Source organism: Bos javanicus, chromosome 25 (genome assembly GCF_032452875.1).
Source record: "Bos javanicus breed banteng chromosome 25, ARS-OSU_banteng_1.0, whole genome shotgun sequence".
NCBI classification, from domain to species: Eukaryota; Metazoa; Chordata; class Mammalia; order Artiodactyla; family Bovidae; genus Bos; species Bos javanicus.
Window position 1 is genome coordinate 13,773,523 of NC_083892.1, and position 19,493 is coordinate 13,793,015.

The following is a 19,493-nucleotide window of genomic DNA, read 5'->3' on the forward strand; positions in this document are numbered from 1 at the left end:
CCACCAAGCTGAAAACTAGCCCCCCAAAAGATGTTCATATCCTAATCCCTAGAACTTGTGAATGTGTCCCTTCTGTGACGAAACTTTGCAGATGTGATTCAACTGTGGTCATCCAGGCGAGCCCTAAGTGCAATAGCATGAACCAACACGAGAGAACTGGAAGGAGACCACGTGTAAACCCAGAGAGCAGGCGATGTGCTGCCAGAGCAGAGAGAGCTGAAGACGCTGCCCTTAAAGCTGGAGTGATGGTGCCACCAATAAAGGCAGGGTGGCTGACAAGCAGCAAGCTGGGACAAGAAAGCAAGGGGCACCCCAGGGCCTCTGGAGGGAGTGCGCCCCGCCATCCCTTGATGTCAGTTCAACGACAATGATTTCAAACTCTGGCCTCCAGAACTGAGAGAGGATACATTTCTGTTGTTCCCAGCTACCTAGTTTGTATTAACAGGTTACAGCAATCACATGAAACGCCTACCTTCAAGAATTTGCAAGTGCTTCTAAAACCTCCGGACACTTACACAAACTCGTAATAGTGACGCCTCCAAAGAATTTACCATTCATACCCTTTTGGATTTTAGTACCAAGTGTACATCTACCTCCCATCCAAAACATAGATGGAACTAAATTTTTTAAATTCTCACAGAATTAAAACATTCACTCTTTCTCCTTACATCTCCGTAACAATTTTTAGGGAGACAGCCTTGTTGCCATGAATCTCTATGTAGTATGAGTTGAGTTATAAACAATTATAGAAGCTCTCTTTTGTTCCCCTCTTAATCAAGTGTACTTCAAGTGTATTTATCTGCATTTTCTTCCTATTGTCTACTGTACCTAGTAATACTTCATCTTACGTAGATGTGCAACGAGTATTACCTTCAGTATTGCATTACCTCCTCAAAATTGTGTTCTTTTTCTTAAAGAAATGCTACTGTTTACCAGTGTGAGAATACCAGGGTGGGTAGTCATTCCCTTCTCCAGGGGTTTTTTCCAACCCACGGATCAAACCTGCATCTCTCACATTGCAGGCGGATTCCTTACCATCTGAGGCACCAGGGAAGCCCCAGTATAAGTATCAGAAAATGTTAAATCAAGAAGGGACCTTAGGGGTCTAGTCTAGGAATCGCCAACCTGCATTCTTTTGAGCCTTAAGACTCTTGGGAAGAACTTTAGGGAGAAGGGGCTCGGCAGCCACCTGGAGCTTCCAGCTCTGCTCCCCTTTAAGGAGATCAGCTCTGCTCCCCTTTAAGGAGATAGCTCTGTTCTTAACAACAGGGTTTTGAGTCAAGTTTTCAAAAAAGGAAAAGTATAGCATGAAAGCCTCTGTTTCCAGTCTAACATTTTAATTATTTATAAAACTTACTTGTTTTTGCCTGCACTGCACGGCAAGTGGGATCTTAGTTCCCTAACCAAGGACGGAACCAGTGCCCCCTGCAGTGGACGTGCAGAGTCCTAACTACCGGAGTGCCAGGCCAGGGAAGTCCTGGTGTCACATTTCAGAGAGGAAACTAAGACTTAGAGAGGACAGTGACTTGCCTAGGCTCATGGAGCTAATAAAGACGGAGAGCTGCCAGAACCCTGGTTTCCTGATCTGTTTCTGCCTCTATTACATCACACTGATTCTACAACAGGTTAGAAAAGAATCACATAGCCACATCTGACCTGATTTTTACAAAAGATAGAAAAAGCACTTAAAAACAAAAGGCATTTCCAATAAAAATCACAATTTAAATGTAACCACAAGGTGGGTGACAGAGCAATCTAAAAGGGTCTCCTTGTTCTTCCTTAACAAGTCTGAGTAGGAGGAGGAACAAGATAATGGTCAAGAGAAGTGATCTTGCTCCCCGGTCTGCTGGTCAAGGTCCTTACCACCCACATCTCCTGTGACACTCCAATCTTTGAGCATCTGGCCAAACGCAAAGACAAACAGTTTTCTTGATCAATTACTCTTCCCTGTTTCATGCTTATAACATCTGTCCTGTCTGAAATGTCCCTGTGCCTTTTATCTACCACTGCTGCTGCTAAGTCATTTCAGGCGTGTCCAACTCTGTGTGACCCCATAGACGGCAGCCCAAAAGGCTCCCCCATCCCTGGGATTCTCCAGGCAAGAACACTGGAGTGGGTTGCCATTTCCTTCTCTAATGCATGAAAGTGAAAAGTGAAAGTGAAGTCGCTCAGCCGTGTCCGACTCTTAGCCACCCCATGGACTGCAGCCCACCAGGATCCTCCATCCATGGGATTTTCCAGGCAAGAGTATTGGAGTGGGGTGCCATTGCCCAATAACCACCTGTTAAATCAGGATCCACCACTTTCAAGAAACCCTTATGGATAAAATCACTTTCAGTTTTTCACATCCCCTCTAATGATATTGATACCATTTTTTCCTAAATCAAACATCTGGACTCACTGCCTGACAAATGACTGTACTAATATTTATGGGGACAGCAGGTTGGAAGGCTTGAACCCGAGGCCATTCTAATATGTAACTGCCCAATTTCTCACATCCCTCACTGTGCACTGTGTTCCAGGTGGTCTTCCCAGCACAGGTATTCTCAGCCATTCAGACTCCCACTGATTTTGCCTTCTCTTATAGGCCTCAAGGGCTTACCTGGTGGCTCACTGGTAAAGAATCTGTCTGCAAGGCAGGAGATGCAGATTTTATCCTAGGGTCAGGAAGATCCCTCAGAGAAGGAAATGGCAACCCACTCCAGTATTCTTGCCTGGAGAATCCCATGGATAGAGGAGCCTGGAGGGCTAAAGTCCATGAGGTCGTAAGAGTCAGACACAACTGAGTAGCTAAACAACAATAGGCCTAAAATGTCTAAAGTCAGCCTGAGTCTTGGATTGCCATATTGCCTCTGAAACCCCTCAGGAAGGCACAGCATACTGGATATCAACATATTGGCTCTAAGTTCAACACAGCTAACTTTTCCTATAAGATTGAACAGATTTTTCAGTTAAGAATAGACAAAGTAGTTGACTTAAGAAGCTGCTTCATATGATAATACTTATTTTTAAACACCAGAGTCACATGTGATGATAAGACACTGACACTAAAAGAGGCAGGAGGGAAGTGCAGCTTCATATTTCCCCATCTGGGTCTCTCTCTCAAGAGCACACACTCATTGAGTGGAAAGGCTGACATTTAAATTGTTCTTGCTCCTACTCTCTTTTAGGGAGTGAAGTGGGGGCAGGGGGTGGGGTAGCAGATGGGTAAGGAAAATAGCACGTTTAGTTAAATGTGAATAGAATGTGACTCCAATGCTATAGACCCGCATGGGCTTGTTCTGTTAAGAGGATAATCCAAAATTTTAAATGTTACCCAGCTGCAGGATATCAGGCCTTAAGTCAAAGAATGCTCTAAGAAAAATATTTATCAATTGGTTACTCAAAACTAAAAGCCATGCCTCCATACACTTCTACTGAGGACAGTGACTACTTTCTTCTTCACATTTCCCAACCTCAATACCTGTTACAGGGCCAGACAAAGGACTTGTGTGATAAATGTTAATAAACAATAGCAGGGCAACAGCCAGACACAAACCAAAATGAGTGAAGAATTAAGTTGAATAAAGATGCCCATCATTCAGTATTTAGAAGAAGAATGTTTTACACTATTCAGGGAAGAAAAAAATAGTATTCTATGCCAAGTTCCTGGGAAAATGTCATATTTTTCAACCCTTAGCACCTAACACAGGGTCTGGCGCAGAAAAAGGACTCAATGAGACTTGTGATCCTTAATTTACTGAGATCCCTCATTACTAACACTTACTGAATTGCTCTCTATATTCCAGGCATCATCTAATTAACACCTTTATATACACTGTTGTTGTTTATTCGCTAAGTCAGTTTGACTGTGACCCAATGAACTGCAGCATGCCAGGCTTTTGTGTACTTCACTATCTCCCAGAGTTTGCTTAAACTCATGTCCATTGAGTCGGTGATGTCATCCAACCATCTCATCCTCTGTTGTCCCCCTTTTCCTCCTGACCTCAGTCTTTCCCAGCATCAGGGTCTTTTCCAATGAGTCAGCTCTTCGCATCAGGTGGCCAAAGTATTGGAGCTTCGGCATCAGTCCTTCCAATGAATATTCAGAGTTGATTTCCTTTAGGATTGACTAGTTTGATATCCTTGCTGTCCAAGGGACTCTCAAGAGTCTTCTCCAACACCACAGTTCAGAAGCGTCAATTCTTCAGCACTCAGTCTTCTTTATGGTCCACATATGGTCCTGACATCCATATATGACTATTAGGAAAACCATTTATCATTGACTATACGGACCTTCATTAGCAAAGGGATGTCTCTGCTTTTCAATATGCTGTCTAGGTTTGTCATAGCTTTCCTTCCAAGGAGCAAGCATCTTTTAATTTCATGGCTAAAGTTACCATATGCAGTGATTTTGGAGCCCAAGAAATTAAAATCTGTCACTGCTTCCATTTCTTCTCCATTGATTTGCCATGAAGTGATTACATACATTACTCCCTAGCAAACTCAAAGTTACAGAGTTAGCAGGCTTCAGAGCCAGAATTTAAAACAAGGTCCGAGGATTTCCCTGGCGCTCCCGTGGTTAAGACTCCAAGCTTCCGATGCAGGAGATGCAGATTTGATCCCTGGTCAGAGAACTAAGATCCCACATGCCTTGAGGTGTGGCCAAAAAAAAAATTTTTTTTTAATAAAACAATGTCTGAATTACTCTAGAACCAGTGCTCTTAACCACTAGGCAATACTGCCCCTCAATTTCATCAAATAAGAAAACAAAGCAACTTACACTTCGAAAAAGCTCTTGTCTCAAAATCATAATTAGAGTTAAGTAAGGTCTCGTTTTAAACGTAATCCTTGTTTGATTGATGTTTTCACCTAGATAAATGTTAGTTTATCAGAAGACTCTCCCTATGGGCCAAAATCACTACAGATGGTGACTGCAGCCATGAAATTAAAAGACGCTTACTCCTTGGAAGGAAAGTTATGACCAACCTAGATAGCATATTCAAAAGCAGAGACATTACTTTGCCAACAAAGGTCCATCTAGTCAAGGCTATGGTTTTTCCTGTGGTCATGTATGGATGTGAGAGTTGGACTGTGAAGAAGGCTGAGCGCCAAAGAATTGATGCTTTTGAACTGTGGTGTTGGAGAAGACTCTTGAGAGTCCCTTGGACTGCAAGGAGGTCCAACCAGTCCATTCTGAAGGAGATCAGCCCTGGGATTTCTTTGGAAGGAATGATGCTAAAGCTGAAACTGCAGTACTTTGGCCACCTCATGCGAAGAGTTGACTCATTGGAAAAGACTGATGCTGGGAGGGATTGGGGGCAGGAGGAGAAGGGGACGACAGAGGATGAGATGGCTGGATGGCATCACTGACTCTATGGACGTGAGTCTGAGTGAACTCCGGGAGCTGGTGATGGAGAGGGAGGCCTGGCGTGCTGCGATTCACGGGGTCGCAAAGAGTCGGACACGACTGAGCAACTGATCTGATCTGATGGGTAAAATTTCTGATCTACAACAGCCTCAACTAGATAATCATAAACTTATTACCCAAACCAGAGCATATTTAAGAGTCAAGGCAGTACTATTAATAATTAAGCCAGGACAGCAGGTACAAACTGGGACAGTCCTGGGCAAACCAGGATGTAGAGTTACCCCAGCCTTCACTACACTGTTTACTTCCCATCTTAAATCAGTATTCCACCTAGTGAAGGCCAGGCCAATGTTTGCAGTGCTGGCTGTTCATGAGTTACAAGGTAAAACCAAAGACAACAGATAATTCAAAAGCAGTGCACTGCAGTGCAGGTACTGCCCATGGCACTCTTCTCAATGCTCAGGATCGCACAGTATTGTTACGAGACATCTTTTCCTACCTATAAACAATATATTTTCCCTCATTTAAATCTTGAGTACAGGGGCCTGATTAAAAATTGGGGGCCAACTAGAAACAATTCCTGAAAAAAGGCCCTTTTATTAACAAAAAAAGCAACAGAGTCTAACCATCCCCCCCCCCTTTTTTTTAACACAAAGGGGCTACTTCCTCCAAAAGTTTATTACATAGATGAACTTACTGGACAAGATAGGGATATCTTTGTCTCTAAGACAGAGTTCAGGATGAAGGAGGTTAGTAGGCAAGAAGACACTTGAGGTTTTTTAGACTCCTTATTGTTGCTGTTCAGTCGCTCAGTCATGTCCAACTTTTTTCGACCCCATGGACTGCAGCACGCCAGGCTTCCCTGTCCTTCACTCTCTCAAACTCATGACCATCAAATCAGTGATGCCAGCCAACCATCTCATCCTCCATCATCCCCTTCTCTTCCTGCCTTCAATCTTATCCAACCATCAGGGTTTTTTCCAATGAGTCAGCTCTTCACATCAGGTGGCCAAATTATTGGAGCTTCAGCATCAGTACTTCCAAAGAATATTCAGGGTTGATTTCCCTTAGGCTTGACTGGTTTATCTCCTTGATGTCCAAGGGATTCTCAAGAGTCTTAGGGTGGCAGTGGTGGTTCAGTTGCTAAGTAGTGTCCAACTCTTGCGACCCCACAGACTATAGCCTGCCAGGCTCCTCTGTCCATGGGGATTCTCCAGGCAAGAATACTGGAGTGGGTTGCCATTTCCTTCTCCAGGGCAAGAGTCTTATACAGCACCACAATTCAAAAGAACCAGTTCTTTGGGGCTCAGCTTTCTTTACAGTCCAACTCTCATATCCATACATGAAAGTGAAAGTGAAGTCTCAGTCGTGTCCAACTCTTTGCAACCCCATGGACTATCTAATCATCCCTTTTGCAGTCAGTTGGCGTTTAGTCTGCTTCCTTTCCATCATCTTTTCTGCCGTCTTGAAGCAAGCCAACCCAGGCTGAACATGAATGTGGTGTTTCAAGATGCTTTTCTAGGGAAGGGCCCTGCAGCCAACACGCACTTCTGTGTTGGATTCCTAGGGTCTCCATTCAACTGGTGTCCTTCAGCCCTCAAGAGGCTTGAAGCAATTATACTGTTTAAAAAAGGAGCCCAAATGTGCAACAAAGCATATACAGAGTGTGTATATCCACTGGTTCACTTTCTAATTACAAAACCACCACATGTACACTACTGAAAATTCAGAATCCGTTATTAAACTGTTACCCATTAGACTGCAAATTGTAAATTATATTTCAGCTACGGCTGATTCTGTGTAATGAAGTGGATTCCATATTTTTGCTTCAATTATGTCTAACAGAGATGCATGGCATGGCTTAATGCAATTTCAAAGCTCCTAAGGAGAACCATTTAATTGCTCATATGGTAACTGTCAGAGAACCAGACAGCTCATTTTGTAAAACAAGCCCTGCCATTCATTCTTTTATAAGCATTTTTTAACAATGACTTTTACACTGGTGGATTTCCATCACTTTCAGTGTGGGATATTAAAATAGTCTGCCACTATCAAAAGAAGAAATAGTATATATGTAATGTTAAAATATCACTAAAATTCTCACAACTTAAATGTTAGAGGAAAAAAAATTGAAAGTCAAATGCAAGATAAAATAGTAAAGGAGGTCTGGAAGTAACTCTCAACTTTTCAAAGTTGTAGTAAACTAAATTTATTTGGAAGATAAATTATTTGAATTAACAGGTAAAAAAATACTTATTTTTGCCTCTGGCTAGGATTATATCAACTCAGTTATGAGGTAATACTCCTATTATTTGGAATATGTTATATTTATCATTTTATTCTATTTCATTTTTCTGAAAAACTGCTGGTCATGATCTGCTAAACTGATCTGACATCTCATATATAGGATGTAACCTGCAGTTTAGGGGATGGGGACTCACACCATTTTAATGGATGTCACTGAAAATTCATATCCGGTAATTAGTAACAGAATAAACAATCATTTGTTAATAGACAAATTTTATTAACTGAGAAGTTGTTTGTAATAACCTTTCAAAAATGGACACTACAGCAGAAGAAGAATAAAATCCCAGGGCCAAAGATTTGGGAACCACTGCTCTCCAGGGCTTCCCTGATGGCTCAGAAGTTAAAGAACCTGCCTGCAATGTGGGAGACATGGGTTCGATCCCTGGGTTGGGAAGATCCACTGGAGGAGGGCATGGCAACCCACTCCAGTATTATTGCCTGGAGAATCCCCATGGACAGAGGAGCCTGGTGGGCTACAGTCCATGGAGTTGCAAAGAGTCAGACATGACTGAGCAACTAAGCACAGCACAGCTCTACATAAAATTTTTTCAGCTTTCAAGGTGCTTAATTGAGCCCTTGAACACATTTTGTTCAATTAAACCAGCCCACCACAGTGTGACCCAAAATTATATTATTCACTTTCACATGAAGGACAGAAATAAAGGACAGAAACGATATGGACTTAACAGAAGCAGAAGAACACACAGAAGAACTATACAAAGATCTTAATGACCCAGATAACCATGATGGTGTGATCACTCACCTAGAGCCAGATATCCTGGCGTCCGAAGTCAAGTGGGCCTTAGAAAGCATCACTACGAACAAAGCTAGCGGAGGTGACGGAATTCCAGCTGAGCTATTTCAAATCCTAAAAGATGATGCTGTGAAAGTGCTGCACTCAATATGCCAGCAAATTTGGAAAACTCAGTAATGGCCACAGGGCTTAAATGTCAGTTTTCATTCCAATCCCAAAGAAAAGCAATGTCAAAGAATGTTCAAACTACTGCACAACTGCACTCATCTCACATGCTAACAAAGTAATGCTCAAAATTCTCCAAGCCAGGCTTCAACAGTATGTGAACCATGAACTTCCAGATGTTCAAGCTGGATTTAGAAAGGCAGAGGAACCAGAGATCAAATTGCCAACATCTGCTGGATCACTGAAAAAGTGAGAGAGTTCCAGAAAAACATCTATTCTGCCTTATTGACTATGCCAAAGCCTTTGACTGTGTGAATCACAACAAACTGTGGAAAATTCTGAAAGAGATGGGAATACAAGATCACCTGACCTGCCTCCTGAGAAATCCGTATGCAAGTCAGGAAGCAACAGTTAGAACTGGACATGGATCAACAGACTGGTTCCAAATCAGGAAAGGAGTAGGTCAAGGCTGTATATCGTCACCCTGTTTATTTAACTTATATGCAGAGTACATCATGCGAAATGCCAGGCTGGATGAAGCACAAGCTGGAATCAAGATTTCCAGGAGAAATATCAATAACCTCAGATACGCAGATGACACCACCATTATGGCAGAAAGCAAAGAAGTAAAGAGCCTCTAAATGAAAGTGAAAGAGAAGAGTGAAAAAGTTGGCTTAAAACTCAACATTCAGAAAAGTAAGGTCATGCCATGCGGTCCCATCACTTCATGGCAAACAGATGGGGAAACAGTGGAAACAGTGACAGACTTTATTTTCTTGGGTTCCAAAATCACTGCAGATGGTTGACTGCAGCCATGAAATTAAAAGATGCCTGCTCCTTGGAAGAAACACTATGACCAATCTAGATGGCATATTAAAAAGCAGAGACATTACTTTGCCGACAAAGGTCCACCTAGTCAAAGTTATGGTTTTTCCTGTAGTCATGTTTGGACTGTAAAGAAGGCTGGGTGCCGAAGAATTGATGCTTTTGAACTGTGGTGTTGGAGGAGACTCTTGAGAGTCTCTTGGACTGCAAGGAGATCCAACCAGTCCATCCTAAAGGAAATTAGTCCTGAATATTCATTGGAAGGACTGATGCTCAAGCTGAAACTCCAATACTTTGTCCACCTGATGTGAAGAACTGACTCATTTGAAAAGACACTGATGCTGGGAAAGACTGAAGGCAGGAGGAAAAGGGGATGACAGAAGATAAGATGGGTGGATGGCATCACCAACTCAATGGACATGATGAGTAAGCTCCGGGAGCTGGTGATGGACAGGGTGGCCTGGCGTGCTGCAGTCCATGGGGTTGCAAAACTCAGACATGACTGCATGACTGAACTGAACTGATGTGACTATACACAACTGCCAAAACTCAAACTGTGTGTTTTTAGTGCATATAAATTGTTCCTTAATTTTTAAAAAAGGAGGGCAAATTGATTGAGTTGACTGAAAAGAAATATTCAGCAAATAACAATACAAGTGGTGACAAAGTTCACAAACGGTGTATGAATAATGGCTATTTTATAAATGCAGACCTAAACCTTCAACATTTGCATTAGACACTTTAGTGACTTTTTTAAGTCACTACACAGACATTACCACAACATCGTAAGTCAAGCGTGGTGGTGGTGGTGTAGTCCCTCAGTCATGTCCAACTCTTGCAATCCCACGGACTGTAGCCTGCCAGGCTCCTCTGTCCATGAAATTCTCCAGGCAAGAATACTGGAGTGGATACTCAATCTCTTCTCCAGGGGATCTTCTTGACCCAGGGATCAAACCTGGGTCTTGTGCATTACAGGCTGATTCTTTACTGCTGAGCCACCAGGGAAACCCAAATCTACTACAATTAAAAACAAACAAACAAAACACTACCTTTCTTCACTACTCTTCCTCAAGGCAGTCAGATAAAGCTCTGAATTAATGTTTTTAACATTCCACCTACTCTTCAGCTTTCCACAGCTTTCTAAGCAGGTTTAATCCTGGATAGTGATAATCATGCAAGTATCAACTCTCCAAACACCATACATTTTCCTCCCAGGTGAAAACATAAGAGATAAACATAAAGAATGCCTGCTGTCTAGCACTAAACAAGTACCCCAAATACTACACATCTCTGAGAAGCAGAGTTTCTCAGCAGCAGCAGCTGCTCCACAAACACAGCTGTTCCTTACGGGTTAACCATGAGGGATGACAGGGACCCTCCAAGAGGACAGAGCCCCTTGCAAACCTGACTTTCTCACTGGGGCCTCAGTTTCTACCTTTCTAAATACTTTTATGTAGTGCCAACAGAAAAGAATTTAATTAAGAACCAGGTACTTTCATCTGTTTGTCTTTTAAAAATTGGACACTCTTGGAAAATCTTTTCTTTTTAACTATCATAGACTCTATGCGTGAGTGTGTGAGAACATGAAGACATCCTGTACTTACTGGCTCATTAAGCAAAATATTTTAGTTGAAAAGGGATATACAAATGTTGCATAAGGTGTTAGTATGTAACCTTACAAATCCCTCAAGAAAAGAGGCAGAAAAGAACAGATAGAAAAAAGAAGGGGGCAAAAATACACAAATAAGGGAAAAAATCTGGTATCAGTAGGGATGAAACACAGTGACACCAGATCAAATCTGGCATCAACAGATGTATGCATGAGGAAAAAGGGCCATCAATTCACTGCCATAAGATACATGCTGGGCAGGCTTCCCTGGTGGTTCAATAGTAAAGAATCTCCCAGCTAATGCAGAAGACACCGGTTCGATTCCTGGTCTGGGAAGATCCCACATGCCACAGAGCAACTAAGCCCGTGAGCCACTGCTGAAGCCTGTGCACCAAGGGCCCGTGCTCTGCAACAACAGAAGCCACAGAGGTAAGAAGCCCGCACAGTACAGCTAGAGAACAGCCCCCTATCGGCGCAACTAGAGAAAAGCCCGCTCAGCAAGAAGACCCAGCACAGCCAAAAATAAATACATAACTAAATAAAAAAAAAATTTTTTAAGATACATGCTGGGAAGACCAGGGATCCAAAAATTTCAAAAACTGTATTCCAAGAGACTACTACTTCCGGAGAATCAATTCACTTAGACATTTTATCATGAGTGCCAATAACTACAAGGAAGGAAAAATACCACAACAAGCAAGCTCTAGTTCTAAAAAGTTTACTAGTTTATTTGGAATCACATAGAATCACATACTTAACTCTAGAACAAAAAAGAAAACCGCCTGAAGAAAAGCATGCTACAATCACCTGAAAAAATAAGTCACTGAGACATGCTTCTTTAAGAAGGTGTTTCCTAGGACTTGGTTGGGGGATCACTTCAGAAAGATAAAGATATCCATTGCCCTTATCAATACAATTACTTCCAAAACTGAATTGGAATTATGCAGATTTAATGTTGTCAACCTTATCTTAATAAGAATTCTCAGGAAAGGAAACCATCAATTCTTGAAACCTCTATGTATCTTTAGGCCTTTACTGAGTAAAACTGTGACTCTGTTTATCTGCTAATATTCAGCTATTTCCAGGGGCCAAAACCAGCAGTTTCATAGGACTCCACCCAATACCATGCCTAGTCTAATAAGCAATTCAGTCTCACTAGGTCATGGAAAACCTTAGAGCAGCAACATGTTCAGTGTCACTGAGTTGCACCTTCAAACTGAAGGGTTTAGCTTGCTGTTTCTACTTTTCATGCATATAGCAAAAAGATCTTAGAAAAGTTTACTGCCCCTCAGTCATTTGAAACTCAATGCCTTTTCCACAGGCATTAGAAAACATTTTTTAAAAAGTAGATAGGGCCCCAGGCTGGACTCAAGAACTATCTAACATTAAGGCAGCTAAACACTTAACATTTGCCACAGAGGAAACAACAAAAACAAAAACTACTGTGACAGTAACAGAAATTAAACAAATATTAAACTCAGAATAATTTTACAGCCCTTAAATATTGTTTGGAGAGAATGCATTTGATTTTAGCTAGATAAATTTCTGAAAGGAAGTTCTGGATATTTTCAATGTGATTGGAGGCATATAAATAAATATATATATATATCTTTTAATATCTGATTTAACTTCAAGAGACAAAATGGCTTCTTTTCTCTTAATTTATATTCTACCAGCACTAACATTGGGAGCTTCCCTGGTAAAGAAGCTGCCTGCAAAGCAGGAGACCCAGGTTCAATCCCTGGGTAAGGAAGATCCCCTGGAGAAGGGAATGGCAACTCACTCCAGTATTCTTGCCTGGAGAATACCATGGACAGAGTCTGCCAGACTACAGTCTGTGGGACTGCAAACAGTCAGACACAACTGAGTGACTAACACACACTTAAGCAGTAACATTAGGCACAAATATAAAGCAAAAAAATGCATTATATTTACATTTAGAACAAACCTAGAAAAGTCGTGATTCTGAACTAAATATTCTACCTAAAGAATCTCTTCCACGTAAACTTTCCCGCCACTCACTCAATGCCCTTTGTTTCTTAATTCCTGTGCTTCTTTTCATCCCTCTTCGCTATACAAAGTGCTTCCCTGATAAATCAGTTGGTAAAGAATCCACCTGCAATGCAGGAGACCCCGGTTTGATTTCTGGGTCAGGAAGATCCCCTGGAGAAGAGATAGGCTACCCACCCCAGGATTCTTGGGCTTCCCTTGTGGCTCAGCTGGTAAAGAATCTGCCTGCAATGCAGGAGACCTGGGTTCGATCCCTGGGTTGGGAAGATCCCCTGGAGGAGGGAAAGGCTACCCACTCCAGTATTCTGGCATGGAGAATTCCATGGACTGTATAGTCCATGGGGTCACAAAGAGTCAGACATGACTGAGCAAACTTTGACTTGCTATACAAGGCTTTGCCTAAACTTGTATGCCCCTTACTGTAACCTCTTCCAGAGATCATATCTTATGCATCTTGTGTCTCTTTCTGAACTCAGCAAAGGGCTTTGACTGTAGATGACCAGCAATAAAAAACCTGAAGTCAAAGTAGGTTTCTGCTCTGGGTGAAAACAGACGACATTAAGCTCAAGCAACTGCTATCTATAATTATAACTCAAAATCCTAGATAAGGTGGAATACCCAGGCCTGGGGACCATCAATAGCTCTACTGCTAACTATTGCACATCTTGAATAAATTGCATCTGAAATCTTGAATAAGCCAACAACCACAGATATCACAAATGTTTAGGATCGGGAACTTTGTACCATGTTTCCCTGATACCCAGAACTTAATAATCATTTACTGCCCTAGGCACCATGCGCCTACATGCAAAACCCTCCATCACAATAATGCGGAGGTCAGCTTTAAATGAACATTATAGGTGCTCATCTCCTCACGGAAGTCTTCCTTTTCTCTGTAAGAGTGGGATCCACAAAGGCATATCACAGAAACTGCTCATTTCAAGTTTGGGTCACGGGGGGCTCTTTCTGTGAGCATTTAAGTAAAGAGCAGGGATAAAAATTCCGATAGTTCTTATCAGTAATGATCAGCAATGTTCCCACCATGCAGCTCCTGCTGCTCCTCATAAACAGTGCAGCGGGAACAGAATTTTCCACAATCAAGTCCAAGGGGTAGGGGGCACTTAGCTCTGGATGAGCACAACGATAAAAAATGGGCTTGGTAGTAATTATTTAGGTTAGAAACAGGCTCCAAGTTGCCTCTCTTAGAACCAAGAGTTAGATATACAATAAATAAATTGGCCCCACTCTACCCCACTGTCCAACAGAACTTTTCTGTGGCGATGGAAATGTGCTATTGTCTGGGCTGCGCTACAAACCACGTTGTGACTGCTGAACGCTTGAAATGTGGCTCGTGTGACTGAGGAACTGAATTTTAAACTTACTCAATTTTAATTAATTAGATTTAAATTTAAATAGCCAAATATGGACGGTGCAGCTCTAGATTCTCTAAGTCAGTGATTCTCAACCAGAGGGAATCTCTCACCCCTAGGGGACAACTGCCTCAATTTGAGATGTTTTTGGTTGCCACACTGCGGGGGAGGAGATGCTCCTGGCATCGAGCGGGTGGAGGCCAGGAATGCAGCTGAACACCCTACAGTGCACAGGATGGCCCCCACGGCGGACAATGACCCAGCCCAACGTCGGGGTGTCGAGAAGGAGACGTCTGCTCTAAGTTTACTCAAGGCTGGAACTAAAATAAATGCAAAACAAACTGCAATACACCTTGTCTAAACATAATACCCAGGAAGAATGAGATTTTTTTCCCAAGCAACAGGCAAAGGTCTGGGCTGTTCTACAAGTTTAAAGTAGCAGGTTTTTACTAACAGGTGTATGTAGGTGTGCTGAATACCTCATTAAGATCTTCAGCATCAGTGTTATTACTTCCTGTGGCATTTTTTAAACTTAGATCAACATTTTACTTAAACATAAGTAAACATGGTGACACTCGCTCCTTATGAGTTCGACATACAGTATTGACGGTTTGAGGCTCCTGCTCTTCTAGCTTGAATTTCTTGCCCCTTGAATTACACTGGGCTTCCCTTGTGGCTCAGCTGGTAAAGAATCCGCCTGCAATGCGGGAGACCTGGGTTTGATCCTGGGTTGGGAAGATCCCCTGGAGAACGGAAAGGCTACCCACTCCAGTATTCTGGCCTGGAGAATTCCATGGACCGTATAGTCCATGGGGTCGCGAAGAGTTGGACACGACTAAGCGGCTTTCACTTTCACTTTAATTACCCTATCTCTAGTTTTTCCGGACATCGATAATTTCGAATACAAAAAGACAACTGATATATTGTGAAAGAAAAATCAAGGCAAGGAAAAGGCTCTGTCATCACAGGTTTGCAGTCTGAATATTACTTAAAGAAAAAGCAAGGGTACAAAATTACATTTGGACCAAAGGAAATGTACTGAGTGATCCCATTAAACAATGATAGCACAGTACAGCGTACAGTGAGAGAGATTACTTGAAATTTTAGAGGATGGGTATTAAATAACATTGTGGTTTCTGTAGCTAGTATTAATTATGCAGGGATCAGTTTAAAGGGGATCATTCAGAACTGCTCAAAAAGTTATTAAATTTACACATACTAGCAATGTAGAATTTAACACAGAATCCTCTGTTCCTCAAAGAAACCAGAATAATGTGCACAATACAATGTTTTACTTTGATGCAAACTATTTTTCAGAACACAAAATCCTCAATATTCATATTACAGCAATGCTTTTTCTTTTCTGCCCACTTAGCACCAAGAGAAATTGTTCATTACAAGGAAAGCCCTCTATCGTTTCAAGGAATATAAAAATAAGACACAGTACTAGTTCTGAAAAACTTACATTCAGAATTTCCACACTGGCCAAAGGCAGAGACTTCCAGCCCACACATTCTGAATTCCTAAAAGATCACTGTTTAATTGTTGTGAATGTGCCAGGCTTAAGAGTGTCGGAGTTTAAGCCTGTCGGAGTTTCAGTACCTCTTCAGATATTCATTTGAAGAGTTTAGATCTTTTATCATCAATTAACACTTAGGGAGCAAACACTGCAATAAACTGATCAAATACCAAAAGAGTAGTACGTAAAGCAGGATTCCAACTCACTCTTTCCTAGATTTGCCTGTAATGAACTAATCCTGGAGGAAAACACTCCAGTTCTTTCGGTTTCTAACTGAAATGACACAAAGCTGCTCCCATCTTCTTTATGAAACTGGAAAGGAAACAACACTGAGGGGACACTGTTAGCATCATTTGGTATTCAACCACTGGCGTTTGTATTCAACTACTGGTCCACATACGCTGTAGACCCGGGGTTCTCGGTCTCGGCACTACTGATAGTCTCTGGCATGGTGTCTGTCCGGAGCAATGTCGCATGTTAGCGGATTCCCTGGCCTCTACTCACTAGGAACCAGCAGCCCCTCCCTAATTCCTGGTTGTGACAACCAAAATATGTACCCAAACGTTGACCAAATATCCCCCCGGGTGGGGAAAACTGCCTGGTGGTTGAGAAACACTGATTTAGACTGAAAACTCCAAAAAAGACACTGTTCATCAAGAGCCTGGGAAGACTTTGTTCCTAGCCAGAAACATTCACCACAGAGGCAGTGGAAGAAAAACATATTATCTTTGCCCTTTCTTGATTCCTTCCACCCAATTTATGAGAAATAACCAACGTGTAGGCTAAATCACAGTGGGCACGTGAAGACCTCTGGCTCAACTTGTAGTTAACTCCCTTCAACTCGACAGTGACAAGTGAACAAATCTACAGCAGCTGCTGCATTGAAAAAAATGACCAAATACTTGCCAGTTCAAAATTAAAATAAAGCAGTCTTAAAACACTACATCGCTCCTGAACCCCACATAACTGAAAAACCCGGTCAGGACAAGCAGACTCCCAAGCTTAGTAGACAGAAGGACTTCGGAGGCGGGGAGAAAGTCAAGGTCTGAAGGTAGGGATCCGTGAAGAAACCCAAGCTCTGGTTCTCGTTTACCCGCCCTAAATCCGGGACAATTAGAATCCATTTCACATGCCAGAGCGGTCAGCCAGGTACACCACGCTGCTGTTCTCCCAAGAGGAGACCAAAGGAAAACGCTCCTTCCAGTGGTTTTCCGACTGACCCCAGGGTCTCCCTTGGCCACAAAAAGGGGGAACCAGAAAGTTGCGCGGCAGCAGCATCGCCCCAAACGAAATTCACCATCTGCAGAAGCCCCACCTCTTTCTAGACCTCAGGGGTCTTTAAACTACTGCACCAGAATCACGTGGGGACCTTGTTTAACCCACAAATCCCAGTCCCGCCCCCCTGAGGTTCGGACTTCGGGGCTGAAAATCTGGATTTTTTTTTTTTCTTAACCAAGGGCCCCAGGTGACTCCAAGGCACGCTAAAGAAGGCAAACTCGGAGACCGCAGACAACCTACAGGTTTGTAGTTGGCTCCGAAACAACTGGGGCTTCATTCCAGGCGCTTCTGGGGCCGCAGACTGCTGGCTCTGTCATTCGAGAGGGCGAGCCGAGCAGAGGCAGGCCCCAAGGTCGGCCCCGAGGCCCCCGACTGGGCTCCGGGTCGCTCGCAGCCCCCGCACAGAACCCGGCCCCGAAGACCCCTCCCGGTCCACGGGGACCCTAGAGACCCCCAGGCTCCGTGACGTGACCAGGCCCCAGCCGCGAGGGCCGAGACGGACGCCCTCGCAGCCAGGCCACCTCAGGCGGGCCCGTTAGCCCACGGCCCCCTCCCGGGTCACAATGGCAGCTCCCGAGCGGCAAACAGTCGCCCCAGAGGAGGGGGTCTCGGGCCGCCGCGCCACGTCCACCCCCAAGCTACGGACCTTCTTCTCCAGGGACGCGTCCATGGCTGAGGCGGCCGGTGGAGCCCGAAGGAGGCCCGGCAGTCCCAGGCGCTACTTCCGCCTCCCGCGCCCCGCCGCCGTTTCCACGCTGGCAGCGCTGACGTCCAGCGCGCCCGCGGCGGGCAGGGCCGAGATGAGGTGGAGCTGCCCGGCAGCGCCGCCGGGAGGGGAATGCGGGTCTCGGGGTGCAGGGGTGGGGGCGGGGGCGGGGCGCGGCGAAGTGGGGCGGGGCCTGCGTGGGGCGGGGAGCGGCGAAAAGGGGTGTAGGGGCGGGCCGCAGCGCGGAGGGGCGGGGCCTGTGGGGGCGGTGCGAGGCGCGGAGGGGCGGGGGCTGCGTGGGGGCGGGGCCCTCCAGGCTTCCGTTCCTGGCCGTCACGCCGGCTAGCCCAAAAGGTCCCAGGTGAGAGACTGTGGCGCCGTTCCAAACGCTCCTCAAAAAGCCTGTCGGGGGCGTCAGGGTAGAAGTGTGATAATTACAAGATATCAGTCATGTAGTAAAATGCTGGAAATGCTAGTAAACTCACCGGCACTTCCGGGCTTAGTCTTCCAAGCTCCCCCACTATCATCCCTCAGGAATGGAACAGGCCATTCCACCACAGTTGGGCGCAGCATCGGTGGTTTCCTAGGTGCTAAGGACTTCCGCGGGTTTCAAGTATCGGACTCCATCGAGAGTGCCGGCTGCTCTGAAAAGGCCCTCCCTGGTCAGAGCTGTGGAATTTGTCTCAGATCTTGCCGTAGAATTTTAGACGGGAACGACTTTTGAGACAACCGGCACAGTCTTTTTCTTCATGTCGGGCCACAATTATGACTTGTTAGATAATGATAATAATAGACCAGCGGCTGCTCTTCCATTTTATGCTACATCAGCCTTGTGATGTAGAGATCATCATTATCCCGGTTTCACAGTGCCAATCTAGGTAGGATCCCAGCGCCTGTATGCTACACGTATCCTGCCTCTATAACCGCTCCCACCCCTGCTGTATAATCATAAGGTATTTCCAAGGAATGATGGAGGACATGCTGCTGCTGCTGCTAAGTCGCTTCAGTCGTGTCCGACTCTGTGCGACCCCATAGACGGCAGCCCACCAGGCTCCCCGTCCCTGGGATTCTCCAGGCAAGAACACTGGAGTGGGTGATGGAGGACATAAATGTCCTTATTTTTCCCTGTAAACGAGAGAAACTGAAATGAACTAGTCTATCGCTGTTGCAGTCCGGAAAAGCAATTCAACACTAGAACACCGATGATATTATGACCACAGAAACATTCATTTTCTCTAGTTTTGTGCACCTCTTCTGAAATATGTGTAAATGACTGGGTCGCATTCAGTGTAGTAATTACATTGTTTGAGCTCTCTAACTTGCATCAGATAAATTGCCCAGTTATGTTAATAAAATTATGTTCTACCAAAAGAAGGCTTGTGTGTAGATTTAGAGTGTACGGTGGGAACCATTAAGGTTCTCTAGACAGCTCTGCCTGAGAAGGCAATGGCACCCACTCCAGTACTCTTGCCTGGAAAATCCATGGACGGAGGAGCCTGGTAGGCTGCAGTCCATGAGGTCGCTAAAAGTCGGACAGGACTGAGCAACTTCACTTACACTTTTCACTTTCATGCATTGGAGAAGGAAATGGCAGCCCACT

General features: G+C 44.1%; 1 protein-coding gene across 3 annotated transcripts in view; it reads right to left on the bottom strand.

The window, feature by feature from the left end:
• The window catches only part of PDXDC1 (pyridoxal dependent decarboxylase domain containing 1), a 55,046-nt gene extending 36,953 nt beyond the window's left edge, over positions 1-18,093 (bottom strand). The window contains exon 1 of one of the 3 annotated variants that reach the window (XM_061401188.1): positions 17,834-18,093. In XM_061401188.1, the coding sequence (XP_061257172.1) occupies positions 17,834-17,857 (24 nt within the window). In that variant the 5' untranslated portion in view covers positions 17,858-18,093. Of the gene's footprint in view, positions 1-17,427; positions 17,798-17,833 lie in introns of those variants that run through there. The other 2 variants (XM_061401190.1, XM_061401189.1) reach the window with 2 other exon arrangements.
• Between the last annotated feature and the right edge of the window lie 1,400 nt (positions 18,094-19,493).